We start from the raw sequence: 14,481 nt of genomic DNA, 5'->3' as shown, positions 1-14,481 counted from the left end.
CTTCTTGTTGTTTTAATGAAAACTCTGATACAAGGGGGTTTTTTTGTTTTGTTTTCCTTTGCCACTTTTTACTAAAAATGTAAGATTTAGTGAGGGAAAGGAAAGTGAGTTTTATTCATTTTTTTCCATGAAGTTGTATTAAGTATGGAACACATCCTACATATTACATGTAGAAAGAGTAATAAATTGTGGTTTTGACCTCAAGGACTCACAATCTAGTAGAAGATAGTCAGCCGATTCAAATATATTCCCAAATATTAGGAATAATATATATTTCCATCAATATAGAAATGTTCTTCTGTTTTCTTAAGCCCGCTTATTTTCTGGGGTTTTAAACAATATTATTTTAAATACCTAATCATTAAACGTTCATTAAGGTTCCCATTTCCTATTTTCCTCCTGGGAACAGAAGGAATCTCCATTCTGCCATGTGTTACAGTTTCTGAAGCTTCCATAACAGTGTTTCCCAGACTTCAGTGTGCACATGCATCTCCTGGGGATCTTGTAAAATGCAGACTCTGAGGCGGTACTGCCGGGTGGGGCCTGAGATTCTGCATTCCTAATGCATGCCCAGGTGATGCCGAGGTCATTCTGTGACCTCTCTGAGGCACGCACTCCTCAAGTGCAAAATGGGAACAACACCACCAAATTTGCAGGGTTGCTCTGGAATAACTTTTGTAAGTGGCCTTGTGCAGGAGGGCATGCAGAAGCTGCACCACAGGCAGTGCTCGCCTCCCAGGACCCCTCCAGCTGGGGGCTGACCATGGCCGTCTTGGTGTCTTCTGCAGTGAGCAGCACAGTGCCTGGTACACATCAGGTGCCCGGTAAATATTTGTGGATCAAACACAGAACAAATACTTAACAAATATGCCTGACAGATTCTATTATATTTTTTTAAGTAACTGAAAACTCATTAATAAATATTATTAAAAATAACTTTAGGCTGGGCGTGGTGGCTCACGCCTGTAATCCTAGCACTTTGGGAGGCCAAGGTGGGTGGATCACTTGAGCTCAGGAGTTCGAGACCAGCCTGGCCCACGTGGCAAAACCCCATCTTTACTAAAAATACAAAAATTAGCCAGGCATGGTGGCACGTACCTGTAATCCCAGCCACTTGGGAGGCTGAGGCAGGAGATTCACTTGAGCCCGGGAACTGGAGGTTGCAGTGAGCCAAGATCATGCCATTGCACACTAAGCTGGGGGAGAAGAGCGAAACTCTGTCTCAAAAAATAAATAACTTTAAAGATGGTTTTTAATAATAAACTAATCACCTATATGCCATCCTTTTCACACACAAATAATTTTTTGTTCAGATGACTTTATTCCTACAAACACATTTTTACACCTTTTCAATGAGGGCACATAGTATTTCCATCTAACAGTAGGTTATAAATGCTTCCGTTTTTAAACATAGTGTTCACAGTTATGCTTTTTTGTGACTGCTTAATATGAATAGTATTGATGTCCCACAGTTTATTAAACTATTCCCTAATATTGGATATTTAGGGTGTTTTTTATTTTTATTTTTTACTACTTTAAACACACAGCTAATTTAGACCGTTTGATTCAGTCAATCATCCTATACTTTGCTTTTTTTTAAAAAAAAAACAAAACTGTATTTCCTTATCACCCTGTGTTTAGTTTACTTAGATCTTTTTGTATGATTTAGAAGACAATTTTCTTTTCTTTTTTCTTTCTTTTTTTTTTGAGATGGATTCTCGCTCTGTCACTCAGGCTGGTGTGCAGTGGCGCGATCTTGGCTCACTGCAACCTCCGCCTCCCGGTTTCAAGTGATTCTCCTACCTCAGCCTCCTGAGTAGCTGGGATTACAGGCGCGTGCCACCACACCCAGCTAATTTTTGTATTTTTAGTAGAGATGGGGTTTCACCATGTTGGTCAGGCTGGTCTTGAACTCCTGACCTCATGATCCACTTGCCTCAGCCTCCCAAAGTGCCAGAATTACAGAAGTGAACCACTGCATCCAGCCTAGAAGGTAATTTTCAACTTTAGATGTTACTTGTGATTATCTCAAAGCATTCCAGAAATAGACCTTAAAAAGAAATATATGTGTATTATCAAATTAAACAGTATTAAGTTTTCTTTTATACAAATGATAAAACCAAAAGTTTCCCCCTTTCTTTTCTTTCCTTCGTCTCCACTATGTATTCTTTTCTAAATTAATGTGAAATTTTGGTATTCATCTTTCTCTACTTTTGTGTTTTAACGCAATTACTCTAATTAAATGTATTAGCAGTGTACTGCACCCCTTTCTTCCTCGTATACTCCTTTAAAAGTAACTAATAATCACACATATAAATATGAGACTTGGCTGGGCGTGTTAGCTCACACTTGTAATCTCAACACTGGGAGGCTGAGGTGAGAGGATTGTTTGAGCCTGCTAGTTTGAGACCAGCCTGGGCAACATCTCTACCAAAAAAAGTTGAAAAAGTTAGCCAGGCATGGTGGCACATGCCTATAGTCCCAGCTGCTTTGGCGGCAGAGGCAAGAGGATTGATTGAGCCCACGAGTTCAAGGCTGCAGTGAGCTGTGATGGCGGCATCACGGCACTCCAGCCTGGGTGAAAGAGTGAGACCCTGTCTCTGAAAAAAAGAAAAGAGAGAGAGGGAGACTTTATGAAGTAGGAAATAAATAAGGAGAACAGATTGGAGGTTCCTCAAGAAACTAAAAATAGAGCTGCTGTATGATCTGGCAACCCCACTGGCTAGGTATATACTCAGAAGAAAAATCAATATATCGAAGAGATATCTGCACTCCTATGTTTATTCCACACTGTTTACAATTGCCAAGATCTGTCATTACAATGTTTATTCTAAAGATCATTTATATTGTATTTACTATAATTGAGTTAATTAGATACCACAGTTAGCAAATATGTGGTCTAAATTTTTCAAAGTTGATTTCTTTAGAACTTTTCTTCATGCTTAAAAATACTCTTGCTGCACTTTAAAAATAGATGTTTGTGGTTTATTTTTTTAAAATACAGCATGTCTTTATTTCCTTCTGCAATAGAGATGTGTTTCTTTCTCTGCAGCTTAAAGTGAGTAGAAAGAATCTTCTTAATGTCTGCAAACTTATATTTAAAATTAGCAGGAATGAGAAGAATGATTCTTTGATTCAGAATGACAGCATTCTGGGTGAGTGTCATTCAGTGCTACTATTGAGCAAATGTACTTGAGTAAAAACTAGATGTCTGGAGAGAAAATGTATCATCAATGATAGCAGGAATATTTTGTTTTCTAGAAACATGCAGAAGTTTTGCGATGCTCATTTTTACTTTGTCCTTCTCTGTTTTCCACATTCAGTTGAATGCATCCTGTGGTAGTTTGCTCTTTTCTTTCAACACCTGTAGTAACATTGTGTGACTTACAAAGTGTTCCCCATTTAAGCATTCATTTCCTGGACTTGGATTTAATATATAGAAAAATGCATGTAATAGTATTTGGCATAATTGAAAATTTTAGTCTTTAATATACTAGGAATGACTAAAAGTTGAAAGATATCTATCACTGTTATAGAAACCTGACATCACAATGTTTCACATTTATAGGGAAGAAGTTTTATTACACCTTATCTAGCTCATGCCTAATTTTTTTGTTGTACTTCTAAAAAATTAAGATACCTAGTTACCTAAATGGAAATGTTTTTATGAATTAATATTGCTGATACGAGAAGAGAAGATACAAAATATCTCCCATGCAGCAACATGGAAAATATTTTGAGTTCTCTTTTTGCAACATAGGATAAATTATCTTTTCATCTTTCTTTGCCCCTGGCAGACAGGGACAAAACCAGTACTGAAAGAAATGTCTAATGTTGAATCAACTAATTAAGAATTGTAGACTGAAAACAATCATCTCAAATTATTACATGGGCATTAATATAATTAAATGTGAGATATGCATTATTAACCTTATTGGATTTGCCTGGATTACTCATAAAATCAAGTAGTGGTATGTTATTGAACAAATGTGTTCTTAAGTTGTCTTGGGAAAAGGATAGGTGTTGTATTCAAGTTATCCTTTTCTAGGGTGATTGAGATTTTTTTAAGCTTCTATCATGGATTTCCCACTAATAATACAGCAACAAATATATTCTTAAAGACTTATTGAAATTTAACTCTTAAATTTGTTAAATTATTAGTATTCTATGACTCAAAATTTTTGTAACAAAAAATAAAGGCCAATAAATAATTAATAAGAGGCAAGGAATGACATTAATTAAAATAATACTTTCTGTTATTTATTAATAATCCTATCCTTTTGCTGAAATTACTATTACAGAGATTTGTCTTAGCTAAAAGTAAGTTTTTCTCTTTATACGACATAACTCTTAACAAGCACTTGAATGTAGATTTTGGTAAACATATTTTACAAAGTGTATTTTATGTTCACACACAGCTTATTTAATATATTTGTCTCCTGCTGTTATACTCAGACATTTATAATAATTCATCTCTTTGACAGAATCATTGTTGGAGGTACTAAGAAGTGAAGACCTGCAAACTAACATGGAAGCTTTTTTATACTGTATGGGGTCTATAAAGTTCATTTCTGGAAATCCAGGATTTCTTAATGAAATGATCAGCAAAGATGCTGTGGAAATACTGATAAATTTGATAAACCAAATAAATGAGAACACCGAGAAATGTGGTACATGTTTGCCTAATTCGGGCCACTTGCTAGTCCAGGTAAGTATTTTACTTGAAAAGATTAGACGTGTAAAATTAGTTTTCACATTGCCTAATGCCAGTTTTAAAAGAATGGCATGCAAGAGGCCCCTATAGCCAGGTGTGGGTGCCCGGCCTCCAAGGGTAGCAGCCACAGCCCACCTCCACCCCATGAGGACCTGGTGCCTGTTGTCCTGGACGGGCTATTCCTTGGCTGCCAGAGCAGCTCTCTACACAGCATGCACTTTCACTGCCCTGCAGAGAAAGCAGGCCTGGAAGAAGGGAAAAGCTGTACCTCTCTGCAAAGCAATTGCATGTTAGAGTCAAATTTTAGCAGGCTGTTTAGTGTTGAAGATGGGCCTGGCCCGGAGATGATTTATGATGATTGGTAGCTAATGTCATTACTCTTGTATCTTCAGTAAGAAACAGAAGGTAATGGGATTGAGTGGACAGTCATTGAGGTGGGTATGTAGATACCAGGCAGCTCTAAGACTGTAGGAATGCAGGGAACAAAACTGGATGCACTGAACATAAACAGAGCAGGTAGACCAGTTTTGTTATGTGTTAGGGTTTTATTGCTTACGTTGTAGCAGATTAAATTTCATAGTTAAATTATTTTCACTGGAGCTGCCCTGGCTTGGATACTCTTTTTCAGATGAGATTTTATCTTTAATAGCATTTGTATGTCAAATAATAGCATCTTTGATGTAATAATTCATAGGATTTGAAATGTGCTTGTCAATTAATGAGGATTGAGCACTCTAAGCTATTAGGAAACTGTTAAAAATTAGATTTAGGCCCTGTCTTCAAGATGCTTAAAGTATTTAGATGATTATTAATTTTGGACTTTGTGATCTGTCTCCATTTTGAAGAAGATTGTGAAAACCTCTTTGAGTCATAAATGTGCACAATTTTTCTGTATGCCCTGTTTTGGCTAGGAAGACTTCAGAAACATTTTCCATGCTCCCAGTGTTATTGAATCATTCAACTTTTTTTCCCTCAATGAAAATAGTAATTTCTGATTATAGAATAATTATATTTCCTGTTAAAATGCTGAAAAGTATAAGAAAGAATATAAAAATCACCTGCAGTGGTTTCACCCTGAGATAACACCTCCAGCATTTTGGTGGTCATTTATATACATGTACATAATTTAATAGAATTCTCACTTTTTTTTTTTTTTTTTTTTTTGAGACAGAGTTTTGCTCTTGTTGCCCAGGCTGGAGTGCAATGGCACGATCTCGGCTCACCGCAACCTCCACCTCCCAGGTTCAAGCGAATCTCCTGCCTCAGCCTCCCTAGTAGCTGGGATTACAGGCATGCGCCACCATGCCTGGCTAATTTTGTATTTTTAGTAGAGACAGGGTTTCTCCATGTTGGTCAGGCTGGTCTCGAACTCCTGACCTCAGGTGATCCGCCCGCCTTGGCCTCCCAAAGTGCTGGGATTACAGGCATGAGCCACCACGCCCGGCGAATTCTCACCTTTTAAATAACCTGTTACTTTTAATAGTCACTTTTTTTTGTTTTCTGTCATTCTTTTCCCTCCTTGTTTCTCCTTAACATTGTTCACACTGATGTGTTCAGCACCTTTTAATACACACACAGGATTTAATAAATGGAATATTCTATGCCCTTCTCTCTCCTCATTTAACAATACGTAGTAAAAATCCCTTGAGTAAAAAACCCTAAAAACTTATTTAATTTTTCTTAACAATTGCATAATATTCTGTGATTAGGATATATCTCAAATTCTCAACCATTCCCATATTGAGATATTCACTCTGTTTTAAATTTTTATGTAACAGCTTATGGGATTCTTGTCTAGTTAATCTCTTTCCAACCCCATCTTATACACATAAAAATGTTTGCTGTTTGCATCAACTATGTCACGGTGTGTGTGTGTGTGTGTGCGCGCGCGTGCGCGCGCATGTGTGCACAGTTGAGTGTTACTGTGACCAAAAATATATCAAATCAAGAAAGGGGACCTCTGGTGTGCACATACAATATATTGCTGCCTGTGTTACTCTTTTATTTCCGTTTTCCCTGGATTCAGCATCCTCAGGTGCAACCTGATTCAACAGGTCAGATCCCCCCTCCTTTCCTGACATTTGCGTCCCCTACCTCTAGGGGGCACTGTAGAAGTTCCTCCTCACTGCCCACCACCACTTGCCACCACCTGATGGCAGTGGGCTCTGTCATTGTCTCCAAAGCCTTCCTTGAAACCAGCCTAAGGCCTGGCATGTGTGGCCCATACCCCTGTTTAGCAGGAGAAAATGGAGCCCATGATGGCATCCACCTGAACTTACTCCAGCTGTGGTCACCAAATGCCATTTGTATCAACTGTATCACTGTGTGTTTACAGATTTGGGGAGGAAGGAGACATTGTTTTAGTCTTTATCATTTGCAGAATTCCCTGAATGGGACACTTCCTCATATTTAGTGAAAACAAAAACTGTTTTGTATCATACGAATGATAAAATGTAAACAACAAGACTTGAAGAGCAGATGAAAGTCTCTGCTTTTTTTTTTTTTGAGATGGAGTCTTGCTCTGTGCCCAGGCTGGAGTGCAGTGGCGCAGTCTCGGCTCACTGCAAGCTCCACCTTCCGGGTTTCACACCATTCTCCTGCCTCAGCCCCCGAGTAGCTGAGGAGTCTCACTCTGTCACCCAGGCTGGAGTGCAGCGAGCTGAGGCCGCCACCACACCTGGCTAATTTTTTGTATTTTTAGTAGAGATGGGGTTTCACCGTGTTAGCCAGGATGGTCTTGATCTCCTGACCTTGTGGTCTGCCCGCCTCGGCCTCCTGAAGTGCTGGGATTACAGGCGTGAACCACCGCGCCTGGCCGAAAGCCTCTGCTTTTGTGAATGTGTAACACTGACTGACTTTTCACCAGCCGGTTCATGTGCAAATTCAGCCAGACAGATCTGGCCACAAGCAGAAGTGTCTGTTTACACCAGCTTTGAGAACCTGGTAACTCCAGCTCAGGAGGCTTTATTTTTTTATTTTTTTTAATTTTTGAGACAAAAAGCCTGTCACCCAGGCTGGAATGCAATGGTGTGACCTCGGCTCACTGCAACCTCCACCTCCCAGGTTCAAGCGGTCCTCCTGCCTCAGCCTCCTGAATAGCTGAGATTACAGGCGCCCACCACCACACCCGGCTAATTTTTTTTTTTTTGTATTTTTAGTAGAGACAGCGTTTCGCCATGCTGGCCAGGCTAGTCTCAAATTCCTGACCTCAGGTGATCTACCCACCTTGGCCTCCCAAAGTGCTGGGATTATAGGTATGAGTTACTGTGCCTGGCCAGGAGGCATTTTTAAAAGCGGCTTTTTTCAATTGAAAAGATAAATAGGCCGGGCGCGGTGGCTCAAACCTGTAATCCCAGCACTTTGGGAGGCCGAGCGGATCACGAGGTCAGGAGTTTGAGACCATCCTGGCTAACACGGTGAAACCCCGTCTCTACTAAAAAAAAATACAAAAACCTAGCCAGGCATGGTGGCGGCCTCAGCTCACTGTACTCCAGCCTGGGTGACAGAGCAAGACTCCTTCTCAAAAAAAAAAGAAAAGATAAATAAATTACTTATGGCTGTAGTAAGAATAAAATAATGTCTGCCAGCCAGAGAGAACATGACGAGGGCAAAAAAGATACAAGCAGGCCACATCTAGTGGCGTGACTGCTTTTATTCTACAACTTTCAACCCCAAGAACCTCAGTAGCTTTGGAACACTTTCTGGGGACCTCATATTACAAAACTTCGCTTGCTTTAACATCTGGCACAGCATTAGAGTCATCTTGTTTTCCAAAAGCAGTTCCATTGGACGCATGGAAAGAGTGGAAAACATCTTCCAAAGCTGGACGTTGAAGATTGTGCAGGATTTGGGAAACTAGAATAAAGGGGAAAGGATGTTGAACACTCAAGTGGGAAATAAATAAGGTGTGTTTGGGAGGTACTGAAGAGGTAGGGCTGTCTAGAGTAGAGATTTTGTGTGGGCATCTTGGAAGGTGAGATTCAGAAGGTACAGCCATGAGTCTTGAATACCAGCTGCCAAGAGTGGGCTTGGGGCAAGAAGGAGCAGTTGGAGGTGAGTGCAAGGGGGGACGAGATGAGATCAGAGTGGTAGAAAGATGAATGTGCACAAAATGTGAAACTGATAAAGACCCAAGAGCTGAAAAGTGATGGGAGGAGAACGTATCCGTGGCACATGACAGATTGGAGGGCTAAGATCTCAAGCACAGCAGCCCTAGTTAACAGGCATTGCTACAGTTAGATCTTAGACTGATTAGAATGGAGATAAAGGAATGGGTATAAAGGAAAAGCTCCTTCAAAGCACATGGGCTAATGTTGCTTAGAGGGAAAAAAAAATCAGTGCTGAACTTCGGAAGGTCTTCTTTGTGTTGTTTCTTACATGTATGTATCTGTATGGCTGTATGCATTAATATATGTTTATCACCTGGTGGCTGAAATCAAGAGACACTCATTGCACAAGTTTTGTGGTGTGGCTGCTCTGTGCCAGGCATGTTCTGGGTGGTAAGACAGGAGAGCTGCCAGTAGGCACCTACTTTTTGATGATCCCTGTATCCAGATAATAGTATTCCAATGCTTATTCTTCTGCAAAGTTATGGTACTTCCACATGGCCAACATTGCATTCAGTTCTGCATGTCAGACATGTAATAGCATTTTGAGAAGGACAAGATACTCAGAGAAACTGGGTGCTGCCACCTGTGCATCAAGTCAAAGTGTGAATAGTCCCAGGCTGGCAGAACTGGAGATGCGAGTTTGTCTGTAAAGTCATAAGAGTAAAGCAGGTTAAACTGTGCATGTTCACTGAACTCCAGAACCCTAGAATTTAGGGGGAGCTCCCTGGAACTTGGAAAAAGAGAAATATAGGCCAACTAACAGGCAGGGCCCCTAAATGCCAGTAGTAAATTGCACCACTAAGGAGGTGGCACAGATGGAAAGAGGAGCTTGTCAGTGTCGCTCTAGAATGGATTATCAGGAGGTGTTAGGGTTCATCTGTGGCCTTTGAAAAGCAGCAGTTGAGCAGGCATGAAAAGCAGCAGTTGAGCAGGCATGACACAGGAGCTGAAGGAAAATCCTGGAGTCACTTCCATCTGAAAGTCTATTTTGGTCTCCCTTGTGCCCTTTCCTGGAGAACAGAGAAGAGTCTTCTGTCTATGTCACAATCACAACCAAGCCCAAATTCTCCCAGTGTCTCCTTTGTCCTCTGTGTCTTGAGAACATCATGTACAAAGCTGCTTTGCTGTAATTGAAGGAAATCTCAATGTACTTATGTTAACAGCTAGGTAATTTATAGGTGGACAATGTAACTATTAAAGCTCAGATTGACTTGAACTTTCATGCCTGTTTTTTGGATTCACTTGTACTTCCAATCTGTTTTTTCTTTACAGTCTGACCCACTTGATTTTGAATTCAATTCTTAGAGAAATGTATTCTTTCCCTGCTTTAGATATACTATTTTTGAAGTTAAAACTGTTCTGCAGCACCCCAGGTAACATGGTTTGCTTTTCCTCCCTGCAGCCCCCACCCCTACTTCTCTGGCCCTTAAGCCTGCAGACACCTCCCTAGCGGCTCCCACAAATCCAGATCCTCTCCCCCTTGCTCAGTACCATACCACTGTCATGTTCTTCCTTTTTCTAAGTGGAAGTCTCTCAGGAAGGTCGGTCCTCCCACCTCATCAGTCCTTTCCTTCCTTCACTCGGTTCCTTCCTTTTGTTTTTAGGGTTTAGGGTATAGGAAAATGTATTGAACAAAGAGAGCTGACTCAGAAAATTTGAGCCTGGATAGTTCAGAACATGATAAATGATAGTATCATGAATAGAATTAGAGAGTTATAGACAGGAATGGATTTGGTGAGAGGAGGAAAGAAAATTATGGGAAGAAAATTGTGTAATTAGCTTTATTTTTATTTTTTAATTTTTGATTTTTTTTTTTTTTTTTTTTTTTTTTTTGTTTTTGAGATAGAGTCTCACTCTGTCGCTCAGGCTGGAGTGCAGTGGTGCAATCTCGGCTCACTGCAACCTCTGCCTCTCGAGTTCAAGTGATTCTCCTGTCTCTGCCTCCAGAGTAGCTAAGATTACAGGCACGTGCCACCATACCCGATTACATTTTGTATTTTTAGTACAAAACTAAACTTGTTTAGTAGGTCTCTAGTAGAAACAGGGTTTCACCATGTTGGCCAGACTGGTCTCGAACTCCTGACCTCAAGTGATTCACCCGCCTCAGCCTTCCAAAGTGCTGGGATTACAGGTGTGAGCTACTGCTCCTGGCTGAAATTAGCTTTAATATAAAACTTTCAGATGCCAGCAGAATAGCCATGCAGGCCTGTCGAGTAGGAAGTAGGAGGTACGAGCTGAGGCTTAGAAGGGAAGGTAAGACCAAAAATACAGATTCAGGGTCATCTACATGGAGGTGATGGTTGAAGGCAAAAAAGACAATGAAATTACCCAAGGAGAGAGTAGAGAAAGAGCAGAGGGACTAACGACAGATTGTGTGAAATGGCCTCATTTGTGGAATGGAAAGAGAAAAGGAAGTGACCAGGAAATGAAGGGCAATGTACAAGAGTAGAGATTTTCTCCGAAAGGATAGGTCAGTTTTGGCAAATGCTGCAGAGAGCGTGTAGGGGAAGAGGAATCCCGCCTCTTTGGAGCAGTGTGAATAGGCGAGTGAGGGCTGTGAGGGGGCCGTCTCCTAGGGCAACAGTGTGCTCTCTTGCTCTCTCTCAATCTTACATAATTCTTTATCTCTGTATTTTTAAATTAAAAGATGTTTTGATATACTTGATTTTTTTTTTTTTTTTTTTTAAATTTCTGAGCCCTAGAGTGAGCTCCCCACTTTGGCTGAGCTGAGCTCAATCCTGTATTCAGTGTTTGCCATCAGGAACCCTGATGGTTCATTCAACCCTGGACTGTGTTGGGGCAGGCCCCGTGCCGCCGCCCTGCATGGTCCAGTGAGGAGAGCACTGCACTGGAGCCCCCAGCCTGAGCTGGCCACTCAGCTGGGACACTGAGCCCGGCTTACCCTCTGAGCCTCACTTTCCTGTCTCTAAAGTGCTGACTATGCCTGCCTTAAAGGGCAGCTGGGAAATGAAATGAGATGATCCAGTAAAGCGCCCTTAACAGGGCAAGGCACATAGTAGGCACTCACTAGAAAGCCATTCAATAAAAATAAGATGAGAATTACCCAAACCTGAAGCTTCAAAGAGCAATTCCTTCCGATAGGATAAAAACGTAATCACAAGAAATTAAGAAGACAGAGTCCAGGATGGATTTCAAATCTTTAATCTTTTTGTTGTTTGGGCTTTGATAAGCAATGTGGAGAAGAGCGCCAAAGAGAAACTACACTTGGACGAGGGTGTTAGAGTAATGTATGAGATTCTGGGTAAATGATGGACCCCAATTCTCAGAGCCTGCTATTCTCTGCTTCAAGATTTGGGGGATTTAAGAGAGGCCTTCAACTGAAGTCTGGGGATTTGACCAAGCAGTGACTTAAGTTATTATTAGTAATTAAGGAGTGTATCAAGGTGGCTGGGGTCTTTTAAATCTTGCTTTAGTTATGTTCAGTAGTTTTAAATGTAGAGATTAATGCATTTGTATTTAGGTGTTTAGATAATTATAAGTATGCATACTTATGCTGGAAATTATGTTAATTCTTTCTGTTGCGCAACCCCGCCTGTTGGAAGCCTGCCTCTTCAGACTGTGGAATCAGAAGCAAGGTAGCAGTGTCTACCAGTAGAACTTTGATTATTGGAGGAAGTAAACTGCATACCTATAAAATGGCAGCAAATGGCCCCATGATTTATTTCCTAAGTTCTTACAGATAATATTTTTGGAGATTTGATAATTTAAATCAAATTTAAAGCATTCATTTTGAAGGTTTTGCTTGAATAGCAAGCAGCAGATGAGGTTTTTAATTTTCTTATTGTTTTAATTAAGGTATAATCTATATCCAGTGACATGCTTAGATCTTATATGTTTGATGAGTTTGACAAAAGTAGAAAGCCACATAGCCCCTACCCTTATCAAGATACAGAAGGTTTCTGTCACCTCAGAAATTTCCTCCCACCTCTTCTCATTAATCCTCCTTCTTCTACCCTCCTCCCAGAGTGAACCATTTTTCTGATCTCTTTCACCATAGATAAGCTCTGCCTGTTCTAAAACTTTATATAAATGGAATATACAGCATGTACCCTTTTGTGTCTGGTACCTTTTTAAACTTTTATTTTGAACTAAGTATAAATTCACAAGAGTTTGCAAAAATAGTACCGAGAGGTCCTGTGTACCCATCACCCGGCTCCTCCCAGTGGTGATATCTTACATAACTATTGTACATTATCAAACCCAGGAAATTGATATGGATATGCCGTAGTTACCTAGAGTACTGTATCTGGCTTATTTTGCTTAGCATATTGTTTTTGAGATTCGATGGAGCATTTTTAGGGGTTAGTCTTTGGTATTGATCACTATACTGGCTTATTTTTATTTTGTTTTTGTTTTTAGAGATGGAGTCTTGCTCTGTCGCCCAGGCTGGAGTGCAGTGGTGTGATCTCGGCTCACTGCAACCTCCCCCTCCCAGGTTCAAGCAGTTCTGCCTCAGCCTCCTGAGTAGATGGGATTACAGGCGCATGCTGCCACTTTTTCAATGATGTATTTGTTAATAAGAAGGGGACAGCTATTTTCTACTTACGGGGTTTCCTTCCTATAAAAGAACTGCCAGCAGCATAACTAACCACTCACGTGCACAGTTGCCACGAGAGAGTAGGCATTCGGGGCCCAGGTTCTTCCTCTTCCCTTCTCTTCCCTTTCCTAGGAAGGAGCTATCTATAGGCAATTCATGTTCTCTGATTTTCCAGGGACAGCAGATCTGAAGATCTGAGAAGACTCAGAGACCTAAACATGTAATGCCTTGGGTTTTTTACTTGGAAATAAGAGACTAAGGAGGATGGGGATGGGGAGAAAGTTATCACCGTGGTTGGAGGGTGTGGCTTATAGCTGAGGCAGGCATGCTTTCTAATCCTGAGCCCTAGAATTAGATTTACTCACCCAGTCACAGACCTCGTCTGTCCCTGGAGGAGCAGAACACCTGTGTTCTGATGGCAGCTCACTTCTAAAAGAGGAAGAGAAAAGAGGGACCAGGTAGGGGCTGGACTGGGAGTGTCCGATTCCTCTCCCAAGCTCACCAATCAGGAAGTGAGGGTAGTGGATGGCCAGGAGTGTTATGCTAAAAGACAGATCAAGGGTGGAAAATGAGGCTCCTACTGTGTCTGAGGAGAGCCATTTGCTCTCCATTAGTGCTCTGCCTGCTCAGCCTCCTTTCTTCACTGTAGATATATTAGTTGTGGCAGTAAGGAAATGTCACTAACTTTAGCATTTAATTGTGAATAGTGGTTTCATCACTTGGTAGGTCTTAACGCACTATCTTTTTCAGACTCCTTTTTCTTGTTTTGCTGCATTGCCATTCTAAATTTTTTGTATGATATTCAAAATTTCTCCTGTATTGATACATACATAGCCACAGCTGGAAGAATCAGATACCTACTCATTTTAGTGAGGTAACTGACATAGAGGCAGTAAATGCAGAAACAACAATAAACAGAGCCAAAGGGTTTAAGGAGGACAGAAGCATTTCCTGCTAAGTCGGACACCCATGGTAGGGATGTGCCAAGTAGGCCTGTGTAGCCAGGCACTGAGTGTTATCAAGGATTCTTAATTAATATTACCTTCATATGCATATATCTTAATGAATTCAAATAAAAGCTTAGAAATGCTTGTTACCAG

The 14,481-nt window shown here is 40.7% G+C and overlaps 1 protein-coding gene across 5 annotated transcripts in view; it reads left to right on the top strand.

The window, feature by feature from the left end:
- ARMC2 (armadillo repeat containing 2) overlaps window positions 1–14,481 on the top strand; it is a 126,710-nt gene that overhangs the window by 60,165 nt on the left and 52,064 nt on the right. For all 5 annotated transcript variants that reach the window (XR_002730380.2, XM_023205973.2, XM_023205972.2 and 2 more), the window contains 2 exons: window positions 3,053–3,155; window positions 4,485–4,708. Coding sequence is in view for 4 of the 5 variants with exons in the window: in XM_023205973.2 (XP_023061741.2) it covers window positions 3,053–3,155; window positions 4,485–4,708 (327 nt within the window). In the remaining variant the exon portion in view is untranslated. The remainder of the gene's footprint in view (window positions 1–3,052; window positions 3,156–4,484; window positions 4,709–14,481) is intronic.

This window comes from Piliocolobus tephrosceles, chromosome 5 (genome assembly GCF_002776525.5).
Source record: "Piliocolobus tephrosceles isolate RC106 chromosome 5, ASM277652v3, whole genome shotgun sequence".
In the NCBI taxonomy this organism is placed as follows: Eukaryota; Metazoa; Chordata; class Mammalia; order Primates; family Cercopithecidae; genus Piliocolobus; species Piliocolobus tephrosceles.
This window is presented reverse-complemented; position numbering and strand designations above follow the sequence as displayed.